Consider the following 15,099-nt stretch of genomic DNA (forward strand, 5'->3'; position numbering starts at 1 on the left):
TGGCGCTGGATAGATCACATCCTACGCAAGCCTGCTGCACACAACACCAAGCAAGCCCTGACCTGGAACCCTTAAGGGAAAAGGAAAGAGGAAGGCAAAGGAACACGTTGCACTGAGGCCTCAAGGCTGACTGCAAGGAGATGGGTTACACCTGGAGTCAAATTGAAAGAAAAGCCTAGGACAGAGATAGCCATAGAGTCCTGGTTGATGACCTATACTCCAGGAGGGGCAGTAGACGCATGTAAAAGTAAGTAACACAGGTGCTACAACACCTGCCACAGGCTGATGCACCTGCTAATGATATCATCAGGTTCCATTCTCATGGAGAGGGCATCTAAACAGTTTGACCTACCAGTTTCAGTTGTAAAAACAGATTACTTTTTGTACAATTTTAAAGAGGCTCCACAGAAATCACTCAAATAGATTCCCATTATGAACCATATCTGGACCTAAAGGGTAAACATGCTGTCATTAGGTTCTATTTCAGACACCGTTCCCAGAATCAATAAGAAATTCACAAGGCTGGGATGTCACTTGTGTGTCTGATGAGACTTTCCAAACCTGATTCAGTTCTGTAATGCATGCTGCACAGAGGTGTAAAAGAAATCCTTCCCTGTGTTTAAGCACTGCAGACACAGAAGAAAAGAAGATGGGTAATTTTGGTAAACACGTTTTCATAGTTTAAATGGCTAATACACTAGCTATAGTTGGATAATATGACCATCAAATTTGGGCAGACATGGCCCGATACCTGGACCTTTTTCTGGATGGAAGGACGGAAGAAGGTACAGTGATACATATACTTAGGCGGTAGTGATAGCTGAGATATGATGTTGCTACTACTTGGTTTAGGCAGATGGTGGGGCAGTAGTGATTAGATGGCAAAGATTAATCTGATCAATGTCTTTTAAGTCAGAAATGCAGCATTGTGTCCTAGCCATGTCATTTGATAGCAGCTACTTATTCCGTGTTCACATTAAATAGGAGCTACAGTCAACGAAATCAGACACTGAAACAGCCTTCTCAATTAGAAGTGTTTGCAATATCAATTGTCTTGCATGGGGCAGAGGACTATCATTCTTTAAAGGCAGGTACCGCCCGTATCTCCTCTTTTAGCAACAGCACGCTACACAGTTGCTATGCTATCGGCAGCCATATTATCCACCACAAGCAACCCTTTTTATGCTGTAAGCAGAAACCTAGGAAGAAGTCTGCCAGTCAGAGCAAATAAGATTTTTCTTGTTGATGGTGCTCTTTGCCGGCTTGGCTTCCTTGTTTCCAAATCCCATTACTTGATCAGCACCTTTCCTTCCATACCCCATGGCAGACAGGATCTCTGTTTGTTACTCTCAATGAAGGGCCATTTAATCCAACCAGGGATTTGGACCTAGTGAAATACAGACTTGTGCTAGAGTTCACCCAAAGGCCTCTGCAAGTATTACTGCTGAACACCACTAACCTCACCAGCATTTACAAATCCTGCAAGCAAACGTAAGGTCCATGCTTCTAAAGGGGGTCTTGGTATCCGTCCTCAAGTGCAAGTGACTCAGGGGGTTCTACTCAAGGTTTTTCCCAATCAGGAAAGATCAGGTATAATGGAGCCCCTTCCAGATCCTTTGTCATTTTAGGAAATATCTGAAAAAGCATTCATTCAGGATGCCAACTCCAGAAGAATTACTGCAATTACATCAAGTGGGAGAGTGCATGGCCTCTCTAAACCTTCCTGTTGGATCTAAGATTCAAGATAGACCAGTGTGATTACTAATTCAAGGTTCTGCCTTTTGGGCTAAAGTTTGCCCAAAGATATTTGCAAAATGCATGGCACCAGTAGCACCTTATTTCCATTGCCAAGTGCACCAACTTCCCCTATCTAGATGATTGGTTAGTCAAGCGAAAAAAGTTGTCAAAAGCAGAGAGTTCAACAAGGGCTTATATGAAATTGTTCAACAAGTTAGACCTCTTTCTCATTTCAACCATATCTCATCTGCAGCTGACCAAGTTGTGGACACTATCATGAATACAAAAACATGCAAGCTGTTTCCTTCACAGGACAGAATTTAAATTACAACCCCTCAACGGCAGGTGCAAAAAGAAAACTAATTCCACCTGATTTTACAAATCTCTACTGGGGATGATCTCCTTATGTAGCCACCTGATGCAATTTTGCTGGTTGTAGACATGTCCTCTGTAGGAGGAACTGGATTCTAAGGGGCTGTGAGTGTACAGATCCTTCGATGACCATATTCAGGTAACAGTAAGAATCCTTTAGAGTGGTAGAGGACAAGATCTTGGAATGAGATCTGCACTTACAGCCATACACGGCCTATTGGGTTATGAACACAGACATGTCGCTAGAAGGTTGGGGTGACCACATTTATGTCTGGAAACAGAGGTCATTAGTCAAATGAGGCGAAATGCCTTCACATAAAGTGTTCTAGTGATGTGTAACGAGAGACTCTGTAAGTAAATGCAGACCTTGCCTGGATTTACAACAGATGTAGCTAGGAGCAAGTTGATGGTTGACTTTATAGGTGAAGCAAAGAGCTTAAAGATTATGCGCTTCTTGACGGGAGGCCAGTTAAAGTTATGAAGAGATGGTGAAATGGAGTGAAGTGGAAAAATCTTAATTAGCCAAGCATCTGATTTTTCAATGATCTGAAGATGAATGACTAAGTAATCAGTTAAGCTCAAGGAGAGAGAATTGGCATTGTCCAGTCTGGCCGGTATCAGTGCTTTTGATCAGTTTTCAGAGAAATTATAGGCAGAAAGGGAAAAGTTATACATCCTCATCCCATCACTTTGCAGTCCCTTTCACTATCCCCAGTGGTTATTCCACCTAATTTCAAAAATAGATCGGGGATTTCTCGATCCACTTGCTCCTGGAACAAAATTAACTTGGATAATTTATCCAAAGCAATTTTGTCCTTGTCTCGTCCTGCAAGCGGATCTATTACTTATGCAGTCAGTGCCTTCAACTTGTGGTATACTGATGCTCTTGATGTTGTGGCTCCTTTGAAATCTCTTTGTGCTTGGAATCAAAGCATCCTTTAGCAATAGAGCTATAAAAATATGAATTTTGGAAGCCTCAAGGAGAAGTGGAGGTCAGTGCACACTCACCTCATTGGCTGAAATGTGAGTATTTTATAATGAGGTTACCTGGTTACTAAAGCACATTGTTTTCATATTTTTTTCTAAATAAACTGTATCTGTACTAGGTTGCCATGGGATTTCCAACCCGATGATGATGAATGATTCAGACATGTGACTCTAAGAAAGTTGCCAGTGCTGTAGGACTGTAATTACAGATAAGTAACTTGTTTCTAACTAACGTTGCCTATTCAAATTATTAGGCATTTTCTTTATCTTATAAAAGATAAATTGCTGGATAGGCATACTTTGCCTTCAGGGTGAACAGATAGAGAAATTATACTATGCCTTTAAGGCAGTGTACTGATTAAAATATACCACAAGTGCAGCCTTAGGCAGTTGTATTTCGTTGCATCTTGACGTTCTCAAGAATGAGCGACGTGTTTATCTGTTCGATCTCCTAATACCCAAGGAGGTTTCTGTTAAATTAGTTCAGCAACAATTCTGATGATTGTGACACAGGATTACAAACAATTCAGGGTTTCTTCACCATCGTAGGGCCTTTCTGGTATTATGGTACACTGGATAGAATAGTAAGCTTTTCCTTAAATACAGGCTTCTAAGAAAAATATCTGCTAAGGCAAAGTGTAATTTGAGACTAGTAGCTTAAATAGATTATGGAAGGATGCAAACGCTACCTTTTGCCTCCTTCCTGGAGCCTGAATCTATACAGTAGTGCTTTGTAAATGTTTGCATTGACCTCCTTTTTGCTGCTTTGCGTAATATTGCTATTGGTTTGTTTCTAAGTAAGGCTTCAATGGCTGCCATTCCCCTTTGTTGAATGAGATTTCGATTAATCTTCCAGTCACCTTTTTCCTCATGAAAGCATGATAATACACATAATAATCTCTATATGGATATAGATTGTTTATAGAGAGCAAAACAATATACATTAGTCTATCCGTCTCGTCATAAAGTAATAGATCCTTTTGTAGGACCATAATTATTGAAACGTTGATTTGAGAACCCAGGGTTCTTAGATTTCTGTAGATTATATCTCATGCCTTTTTCACATCTAATGTGCAGTGACTTCTCTGCTTGATACGTTATGAAAAAGTGCTGGTGAAGATATAGATTAGATAATGTGGTAGTCCGAAACTGCTTTTTGAAAAAAAGAGGGCTGAATTCCAAGTACCACTGTGCAAAATAAGAAATAAAATGTAATGCTTTAATTTCACATACCCTGTGAGGGGAAGTGATTGCAACTACATATGCTTCTTCCCAAATATGTGTTGCAGAGTGGACTCTTGCATGAGGTGAAACAAATGAGCAATCCATCTAATTTACGCATTATTTAGTTCCCAATGAGGTAACAAGCACCTTGCTAGTGGATAAATGTAAGGTCATTTAGCAAATATTGGATGACCGATATCATAAAGAATTACATTTGCGGGCGTATCTTTTTAGAGACTGTTCTAGCTGCTAAATGGACCTTTATGAAAGAAAGATATAGTCCAGATTTTGCCAGCTGTAAATGGTAATAATATGCCATGTCTTTTTAACATGAGATGGGGTCAATAGACTTCTCAAAACAAGCAGATTCTCCTTATATAGCATACAATGACTTTACAGAGTGCTTCTTCATGAAAGTTCATACAATAAAGTGGATGGTTCAAATTGCCACCTTATGAATTCAGGAGCCATGCAGTTCAGATCCGGGATCTCATTGCTCCTGGGCGGAGATTGAGATATTCAACGTTCTTGCGTTCAGGCAAGATTGTTATGTTTGAGACCCAGGCTTACAAGCAAGTAACTGTTTCTTGCTGGCTGCCATTAATTATTTTACAACATATTTGTTGGAAAGTGGGTTATTGGTAGGGGAAAATGTAGGTCTGCCACTGGCAATAAAGCAGCTAACACATGATAGGACCCAACATAGGTCTTAGAAAATTATTCCTATGCTCAACACTTGGTAAGCGGCTGCGAGCAGACAGGCTTACCTTCAATGACAGGTATGTAACGCATTTAAAACCACCAGTTCAGTAAATACTAAAGACACAACACAAAGTAAAAATCTAACACCAATTTATAAACATTGGTAATATTTTTATCTTTTAAATGACAACAAAACAAATCCACTGTAGGGAACCAGAGATAAGAATTTTTAAGATTAGTCACGTTCTAATGCTTAGGAACCAACAGTGCCCCTTTCAGTCATTTTGTTTACTCTGACAGGTACACACCTTTAAAAATGGTTCTGGAGAATTTCTCACCACTCTTGTGCAGCCTTCTCCAGCAGGCTGGGTCCAGTTAGAACTCCTTCCTGAAGTTCTGCTTGCGGGTCCCAAAGTATCCAACACACAGTCCAAGTTTCTGGAATCTCCAAGAGGGTCCTTGAAAGTGTGAAACTTCAATTCCGCAATCCACTTGAACAAAACCCTGACAAATCCACTGGTACTCTAGGCTGGGAATTCGTTGTGGGGCTGTCCAGGTGAGCTCTGTTAACCTGTAGCTTGCAGGGAGTCCACAGAGTCCTTTTGCAACAAGGTAATCCACAGGGCTGCAGTTTCACTTGGTGCAGTCTTCAGATGTCAGGCCTTAGACATCTTTGCACAGCAAAACTTCTCAGCAGGGCACTTCTTGCTTCAGTAAGTGTCAAGTAGCCGAGCTTCCATTTTTTATTGCTCTTACCATCAAAGTCGTGTTTGGCACTATTTACTGTTTAAAAGCAGTCCTGGAAACCAGTGCTGCTTTCAAACTGACATCAGGCTTCAGCAGTGCACGCTAGTGCAGAAAACCTGCTGGCCTCTAAACTGCCACGCCCCAGGATACTGGAGACTTCTAGATAGTTTCAATCCCCTGCCCTATTATATTTTAGGGGCTTATGGGGTAGGTCATTCAAATTACAGGGGTACCCCACCATACCATAGTGTACCTTAGTGTATGTTGAATGTCTTAACTGTATTCTAATGTGTTCCTTTCAGCTTGGCACTGGCCCTGGCCCTGGTTAAACAGAGCCCTGGGTCAGTCAGAGTCAGTTACCACCAGTTCCAGTCTGCAATAAGTTGAGGGGTGCCCAGGGCACAGGATGACTTTGCAACAGTATTTTACTCCGCAATGTTGAAGACATGGAGTATTGATAAAGTTTTTTTCTTTTTTGGGACTTGTACGTAAAGATAGAACACCATTTTATTTCTTATTGAATAGCAAAGTATCTTGTGTGTGTGTGCGCGCGCGCGTGCATGTGTATATATATATATATATATATATATATATATATATATGTGTGTGTGTGTATGTATCATGTGATCAAGCCTCTGGCTAGAGGCGAAACGCGTCATGCAGGCTTTCTGGGTGTTATTCTATAAACTGGAATAAAACGCAGATTGCACCAGATTTTGGGTCTGACTTGTTCGTTTTTGAAAAGCAGTCTGAGCAGGATTGACTGATGCAGCGGCAGCAGCTTCGAACGAAGAGTGAGGATATATATATATATATATATATATATATATATATATACTTTGTTTCAAAATTGATTTTATATCACTACTTGTGTTGAACAAGTATCAAGATTGCTAGAAAAATTCACAGAATTTGAAGCCTACTTTATCTTTAATCACTCCCCATTGTCTATAGATGGTAGTAAAATGAGTTGCACAGCGCCATGAGTTGCACAGCGCCTTGAGACCCTACGGGTATGTAGCGCGCTCTACAAGTGTCATTGATTGATTGATTGATTGATCTCCTATAGTTCTTTAGAACAATCATATTATAACTATTAATATTTTATTACAGCAAAAACATTAAGCACTTCTGAAGAGACAGCAAATAATTATAGAGATGAACAAGTTAAATCTGAGAGTGGGAAAGTGCCAGGTCGACATTCAGAACTCTCTGCTGCTAAAACAGGGAATGTAACATCCACCTCAAAAGCCAGCACAAAGCTGGCTAATATGAAACAAAAGGACGAAGGGCTGAAAAGAGAAGCACATACTCCTATTCCAGCATCTAAAGAAAAGTCAGTTCTGCCAACAGAAGAGAAGATTAAGAAGGAGAAAACGTCCCCTCTGAAGACAGAGGTAAATGTTTGAAATGTGTCTTATATTGGGTTAGAGCATCAAACGCTGTTGAATGCTACTTTGCCTAATGAATATAATCTCAGATGAAGTTTTCTCTGCTAATTTTATATGATGGAAATCATTTTTATATGTTCTCATGATAAATCATACCTCTACTTCCTCCTGTGTACATTCTTTTTGCAAATGTTTGGTTGAAGATGCTGAACCATCAACATCTTTTCTCTTGAGCAGGTATATATTTTTTTTTTGAAAACAGATTTTATTTGTCTGAACGCATATATGATGCATAGCTCCGAATACCGGAGACTGCTGCAACCATTAGTATATCAAGAATATCATAAGCAGACTTTTACAGGAAACAGCAACCCCACCCCTCCCCCCCCCAACTGCGCTGCTGCTTAAAGAAAGAAGACACATTTGTACAGAAGACATACTGAGTCGAAACAAGACACTTCACTATATTACCAAATGTCCGGGTGTCAAGACGACGGGAGGGCAGCTCTGTCAGGCGGAGGGTCCAAGTCCAGCCCTCGGTAGTCGGCCCACCTCTTCCAAATGTTATATTGCTTGCCAGGGCATCCCCTGGCCAGAAATATAGGTTGCTCCAGGCCCATGCAGAAGTCCATGCCATTTCTCCAGGCGGCCAGAGGCGGGGCTTGGGGCGCCTTCCAGGCTTTGGCAATGTCTTGTTTGGCTAACGTAAGGCCCAAATGGCGCTTATACCTGTTACCCCCAATGCCCTCCATAACATGCAACAACGCTAGTTTGGGGTCCCGAGGAAGCACCCAGGCCAATATTTCCTATAGGAACTGAATCCCCCCCCCCCCCCCCCCCCCTTCCACCACCAGAACCTCTGCAGTGCTGAACAACCCCAGGTAGTATGCAGGAGCGTGCTCACCTCCAAGCCGCACCTAAGACACTCCGGGGAGCCCATCATACCTGCCCGCCATAGGTGCTGCAGTGTGAAGTATGTGCGATGTAGATACTTAAATTGGATCAGGTGCAGGCGAGTGGAAATTGCAGCAGCCCACGGACCTGCCAGAGCTTCATTCCAGTCCTCCTCTTCTAATTCCCCAACATCCTCCTCCCATGCAGTCCTAAGTTTAAGTAAGTCGGAAGAGCAATGGTGGACCAGTGTCTGATAGATACGTGAGATTTTCTTGTCTGGCAACTCATCCCATGAACAGTTTGGCCTCTAGTGGACTGAATTCGGGAAGCTGCTCTAGTACAGTCAGGTAAGGCGTTAGAGCATGGCGAAATTGAAGATATTTAAAAAAACTGGGAGCGGGGGCATCTTAAACTCGTCTTGCAAGTTCTGAAACGACTTCAGGGAACATCCTGTCAGCACATCCCCCAGCGAGGAAATACCTATCGCGTCCCATCCCCGGAAGCCCTAGAGCGCGGCCAGGTGGGGCAGTCGACCATTGTGCCAAAGAGGGGTTTCCTGGGTAAGCATGTTCCACCATCCCATTCTATGCAGCGCTTGCTTCCAGACATAAAACACCACTTGCGTGGCCGAGGGAAGGCATCGCCGAAGCGCCGCAGAGTACAGCAGTGTATGGACTGATGCTGAGCCCATAAGGAATCGTTCAACCGCATATGCAGGGTCACCCCTGTCTCCGTACCACCAGTCATTCAAGACCAGCAGTTGTGCAGCCTGATAATAAGAGAGCACGTCAGACATGGCCAATCCCCTGGTATATGTAGAGCGGAAGCAGGTCCTCAATGCCACGCGCGCAATCCCCCCCCCCCCCCCCCCCCCCCCCCCCCCCCCCCCCCCCCAAAACCCACTCAGCGCCGAGTTGACTTGCTGGAACCAGCGCAGCGGAATCTGGTATGGATAGTTTTGTAGCTGATACACGATGCGGGGGAGCGCTACCATTTTAAAGATGGACGATCTGCCATATATAGTCAACGGCATACGGGACCACACCTTCATATCCTCACGCGTTTGATCCCACACAGGGGTAAGGTTGCGCTCCCGAGAAACCGCAGCCTCCTCTGACAGGTATACCCCCAAATATTGCACCCCGCCCAATGCTATCTGGAGGCCCGAGGGCCACGCCCCAAATCCACCCCCGCTCCCCGAGTACCCACAGCGTTGACTTAGAGGCCGGAGGTTTCACCAAAAATTTGTAGAATACGCAACAGCCGCGGTCCAGAATGGCCAAACTTGCTCAAGTCCACCTTAAACCACACAAACCACCCAGTAGGTGTACTGGCAAAGATGCTTTCCAGCCTACTCCTACTACATATCGTATCCTTAGTCCATGTAGATCAGTGTGGCTTCATTGACTGTCCATCCACCCAGCATAATGTCCGGTGGTCCACAACTATATGGCTGTCAGGATTCATCTAGCCTAGACGGAACAACCACACTACAGGGACAGACTGCCACTGATTGCACAGTGAGCCGGTCCTCCCCCCCCCCCCCCCCCCCCTCTTGTGGCGAGACTAGGTGCAGGCGCGGGGATACTGCCCAGCGCGGAAGCTGCAGCCGCGGCGGGAATGGCATTCGGCATTTGGGAACTACGGCCCAGCGGAGCGGCAGCACCAGGCGCACGCAGAGAGCGGGAACAGCAAGACCGGTCCTGCTGCTTACTGTGTCCAGTGTAACCGTCCCTTATTGCCTGCAAAGGGCGAGACCAGCACACACACAGCACCGGAAAGTATCTCATCCCCCCCCTCCCCCCGCACTGCAAGGAGGCATACCAATCCTACACGAACCAGGGGGGCAGAGGTGCAACGCTAGCTGCGTGATAACACTGGAGGGATCCATCCCCATTGCGGAGGGCCATTGCCTGGAGTCTGCCCCTGTGGGAGGCGGAAGGCACCATAAGCTGAGCGGGTGGGTGCAACGAAGTGGGATCATTCAAGGGACGGAGCTGCACCTGAGTCCACGAGGAATATAAGGACAGATGACACTTGGTGGATGATCCGCTTGTGGCCCATCACACTGCTGGATTACTGACACTGGTGCCATTTCTCTGCTGGGCCCGTGGTGGATACATCACTGAACGCACAGCCTAACCGTAGATAAGACCTGCAGCACTACTAGTGCGATTGAAGCTCGGGAGGGATTTGCGTGACAAGTGAGCGGCCAGTGTGGGGCAGGCACCAGGCATTCGGTTCACAGAGAGACATCGTGCAGGCACGTGTATCTGGCGGCGCATTGGTCGTGCATTCAACATGGGGAAGCCGGAAAAGAACCAACCCCGCCTGACGTTTGAACTGCGGAAAGGGGGAAGACTGGGGCAAGCCCCGACGACTGAATCTGAACTGGAAACGACTGGTGCACCCATTACAACCCTCGAAAAATCCCTAGCTGCCATACAGGCCAGCCTACAGGCTATAGATGGGAAGATAGAAGCTTTGAATAGCAGGATGGATCAGTTTTCGTCGAAACTAGACAAGCATACAGCTCGCTTGAATGAGGCTGAACAGCGTATAACGGATGCGGAAGATGGGCAAGCAACAAGTGGCTGATAAGACGAATGATATCACCAAACTATTAGCGGTCATACAAGCCAAGAACGAGGACATTGAAGCGCGGTCCTGCCGCAATAATATTCGCATACTGGGGCTGCCGGAATCCACAAACGTTGGGAGGCCGGAAGATTACGTCGAGGCACTACTACAGGAAATATGTGGCAAGGACGAATTATCCCCTTTGTTCGCTGTTGAACGGGCGCACAGATCTCTGGCAGCGCGGCCTCCTCCAGGGACACCTCCGAGACCTATAGTAGCCCGATTGCTCAACTTCCGAGATAGGGACACAGTTTTGCGCATCAAGAGGCAAAAGTGCTCGGTTACGTACCAGGGAAACACACTATCGTTCTACCCGGACTTCACGGCCAACGTCCAAGCAGCCCGCAAAGAATTCCAAAACGCTAAGAAACTACTTCTAAAGGAACAGATATCCTACGCCATGTTGTATGCTGCACGTCTGCGCGTTGGGACAATGGAAAATGGTAAAATCTTCACGAATCCTAAGCAGGCTATGGAGTATGCATGACAGCTGCGACGCCAGAAGCAGCAATCTGAGGCATCCCCTGCGTCGGACGTTGATGATTGAGTAGTAAGAGGGTCATGGGACTGACACGTGGTGGGATAAGAGGTGTACTACATGTGTCGCAACTGGAAGGAGGGGTAACGTGCTGAAATTGTAGACATGATGATGTGAGAAGTGGAGTGGCAGGATGTGTAGCATGAGGGTATGTATCTGCCGGGAGCGGTGAGATTGGGAGAAATTACACTGTTTCGATGGCTACCCTTCCCTCTGGGAGCGGGTGCAGCCGCCACGACCCCCGATGGGTAATCCCCGATGGGAATCTTGGTTACTTGAGTTGTTGTTACACCGGGAGTTGAATGAGGGACGTGTCTTTGGCGATTGGGGTGCGCTAAAGTGGGAGGTGGGAGGGAGGGTTGTTTGGGTTTGTTACAGTCTGGAGGTACTTGATTCAACACACTACACAGCACAATCATATAGCAGTTGGGTGCGTTTACATGCGGATCAGAGCAAGACACACGACAACACACACCTGCATCCACCATGGCAGGGGCCATGTATAATGCTATTACGTGGAATGTACGGGGGCTAAATACGCCACAGAAAATAAGACCGGTACTAGCGCAGTTGGACCGGCACAATGTAACAATAGCACTACTACAGGAAACTCACCTGACTAAAGTGTCAGAGGATAAGGTGGCTAAGAAGTGGGCGACTTTCAGACTCGCATCATCATATTCTTCATACGCGCGGGGAGTCCTCATCTTGATAAAGAAGGGGATGACATTTCAAGCATTGGACACACGCACAGATGAGGAAGGCCGATGGGCGATGGTACTTGGTAAATTAGGACATGTTATGGTGACAATCATAAGTTTCTATGGGCCAGTAGTTGATGATGCGACAGCATACTTGAACATGTACAAGAATTACGCACATGGCCTGACACAGCACTCCTTTGGGGGGGAGATCTAAACATGCATCTAGATACTAAGATAGATAAGTTGAACCCTCAGGGGGCTAGGATGGTCATAGTGGCCAACTGTGTAAAGGACGGAATGCTAGAGTTTGGGCTAGCAGATGTTTGGCGACACAGACATGCAGAGACACTAGCCGACACGCATATCACGCCAGCAACAAACGGATGGTCCAGGCTGGACTACTGGCTATTGAGTGAGGGAGCAAATGCATTGGTGACAGATGTACGTAATCTGCCCAGAACGCTGTCGGATCACAATCCGGTACTTCTCACGATAAGAATTCCTCAAAATCCGCGTAAGCCATTCACATGGAGATTCAGAGCAGAGGCACTATTAGATCCAGTATTCGCTGACGCAATTAGGACTGCCATTGTGCAGTACTTTGAGTTGAACGTGGGGACGGTGGACAGTCAAGAGATTTTATGGGAAGCCTTTACGGTCACGATAAGAGGAACCTGTATTGGCACGTCAGTGGGGATTCTAAAAGACATAAAAGGTAAATTGCGTAGTTTGGAAAAGAAACTTAGCGAGCTTGAAGCCCAATATGATAGTGTACCCTCTAAAGGGATATTAGCAAACATACACTAGCACATTGATGAATATAATGATCTAGCGGAATCTGAGGTAAAATATCTATCAAAATGGCAGGTTGCAAGGCGGTATAGAGAAGGTGGGCACCCGAGCAGATCACTAGCGATTAGGCTGCAATGCAGAGCTGCTCAACTCCCAGTAGATCGGATTGTAGACAGCTATGGACAGGCACACTACTCACCCGAGGCAATAGTGGAGCAGTTTCGGAAATTTTATAGCCTTCTCTACACCTCTAAAGGGAAGGGGTCCCAGTAGGAGAGACGTATAAGTAAAGAGAATTTAAGACAAAGTAAAAGGAGATAAATGCATCTATAATGTTTTATTCACATTATAGGAAAAAATGGTTGACAAAAATCCAATATATAGTACAAATTCGTAATAGTGCCCCTAGGGGGAAAAAAGGGGGGGGGACGTGCAGTCGTGAGGGTGGTGTGAGGGGGGAATTGGTGACAATAAAAACACGTATTATTCAAACAATGTCATAGATTCAGTGTCAACTGGACAACATACAGATATTGAATCAGCTTGTAAGTTTTAGAAAACACATGCCCCTAAATCCGTATTATACACAATTGGGGTAGGAGGAGGCTGTGTGTGAGCTGGGAAGTCGACGTTTCGACCCAATGAACGCAGGACGGATTAAAATCCTTGCAAGAGGGTCTTCATCAGGACGGGAGGAAAGAGGCGGGGCGGGCAACCTAAATTAAGTGAATATTTAGGGTTTAGTACATTATTTAATGAGGTACTCAAAGAGTTACATGAGGATGTACACACATGGCCAGACTAACCTGTATTAATCAGTGTTGCTGGGTTAAATTCAATTGTTAGGGTCTATATAAACTGTTCATCCTAAGTGAGGAGATTTAAGAAATAAAACAGCCCATTAGTATTAGAAACAGGGCGTGCTCATGTTAAGAGCTGGTGAGGAGAAGATATCTGAGAACTTACTTGAAGGATTACAACACATATCCCACAAGGGTTGCGAGGAAAGAAACGATCCGGGTGCTGGATTGGGGACCACTCCAAAAATCTGCACGAAAGAGTACATATTTCACAATTGAAATGGGGCCGTTGTAAAAATCACTGAAGGTCAGGAATTAATATAAGCATAATGGCGTACATCGGTAATGCTTACCGATTGTGGGGAAGTCAATCTCTGGTCCCCGTGGAAAGGATTAATCGGATTCCGTGACCTAATACACACAAGTGAGCGCGTTAATTAAAGGGCTGTTGAAGGGCCGGGTTACTGTAGATCGGGAGATTGGGAGCTATGCGGAAAGAAGCTTACCGGTCTAACGCAGTTCAATCGGAGCGTAACCTCTGCCTCGGCTGTCTCGAGGAGAACGCCGGGCTTCCTGGTTTCTCCGTTGTCATGGTACCGGAGAGGTCACGTGACAACTGGCAGCGAGAGAAGACTAAAGAGTCTGTTCGCTTGCTGGCCCGGGGGGTGGGAGAGATATTAAATTGTTTAACTAAAGCCGGTAAAGTCTTCCAGTTATTAAGTGCGCCTATATGGTGGGCAAGGGCATTTGGAAAATTTTTTTGGAGAAATCTCACCGTGTCAAAGTAGTATCGTCCCAGAGAAAGGACCATGTAAAAAATTCCGCGTGGAACCATTATTGATATACAAATTTGTCAGAGCAGTGCTAAAATATTCATGGCAGTTTAAAAAGAAGCATGTTTCAGAAATCACAATATGATTGCGCGTGGTATGGGTGCGCTAGGCAATAGTCAGCATTGAACTGCGAACCTATCGCATGATGGTTAAGGCAGTATAGACAATGCAATAAATTGTCAGAGTGTGGAGTTAAATTACCAAACAGCTATTATGGTTCATATTATATTCATAATACAGATTGGACAATCAGAAGGGCAATGCACAGTTACCATCTGGGTAAATAGAACAATTTTAAACAAACCTTATTCATCATATAATCAAAATATGGTAGCGCGTGGGTGTTAATGGGCTAAGCTGTGGTTGGCATTGAATACTGCGAACCTATCACATGATGGTTAAGGCAGTTTAAACAGTATAGAGAATCATCAGAATGTGGAATTGAATTAACCAACAGTGGCTGGTATATAGAACAATTTTACATAAACCATATTCATCATGATGTAAAAGTCGTATATATTTTGCAGATATATATGCATATCACATAATAGAGAGACAGTTCAAATACCAAAACGACTGTGCCCTATCATAAGAACCCTAAACAGGATAGATTAGAGGTTCAGAGATTAGGGTAAGGTGGCAAGCTGGGAGAAAGAGCTATCATGTTCATTCAAACCACATTGGATGGAGTTGAAAAAGAACATCCATTTAAGTTCTCTGATGTTCAGTATATTTGAG

General features: G+C 44.8%; 1 protein-coding gene across 1 annotated transcript in view; it reads left to right on the forward strand.

Annotated features, from left to right (window-relative positions):
* The window catches only part of RFC1 (replication factor C subunit 1), a 742,181-nt gene that overhangs the window by 346,697 nt on the left and 380,385 nt on the right, over window positions 1-15,099 (forward strand). Inside the window, exon 9 of the mRNA XM_086963975.1 lies at window positions 6,883-7,166. Coding sequence (XP_086820101.1) covers window positions 6,883-7,166 — 284 coding nt within the window. The remainder of the gene's footprint in view (window positions 1-6,882; window positions 7,167-15,099) is intronic.

This window comes from Lissotriton vulgaris, chromosome 3_2, assembly GCF_964263255.1.
Source record: "Lissotriton vulgaris chromosome 3_2, aLisVul1.2, whole genome shotgun sequence".
NCBI classification, from domain to species: Eukaryota; Metazoa; Chordata; class Amphibia; order Caudata; family Salamandridae; genus Lissotriton; species Lissotriton vulgaris.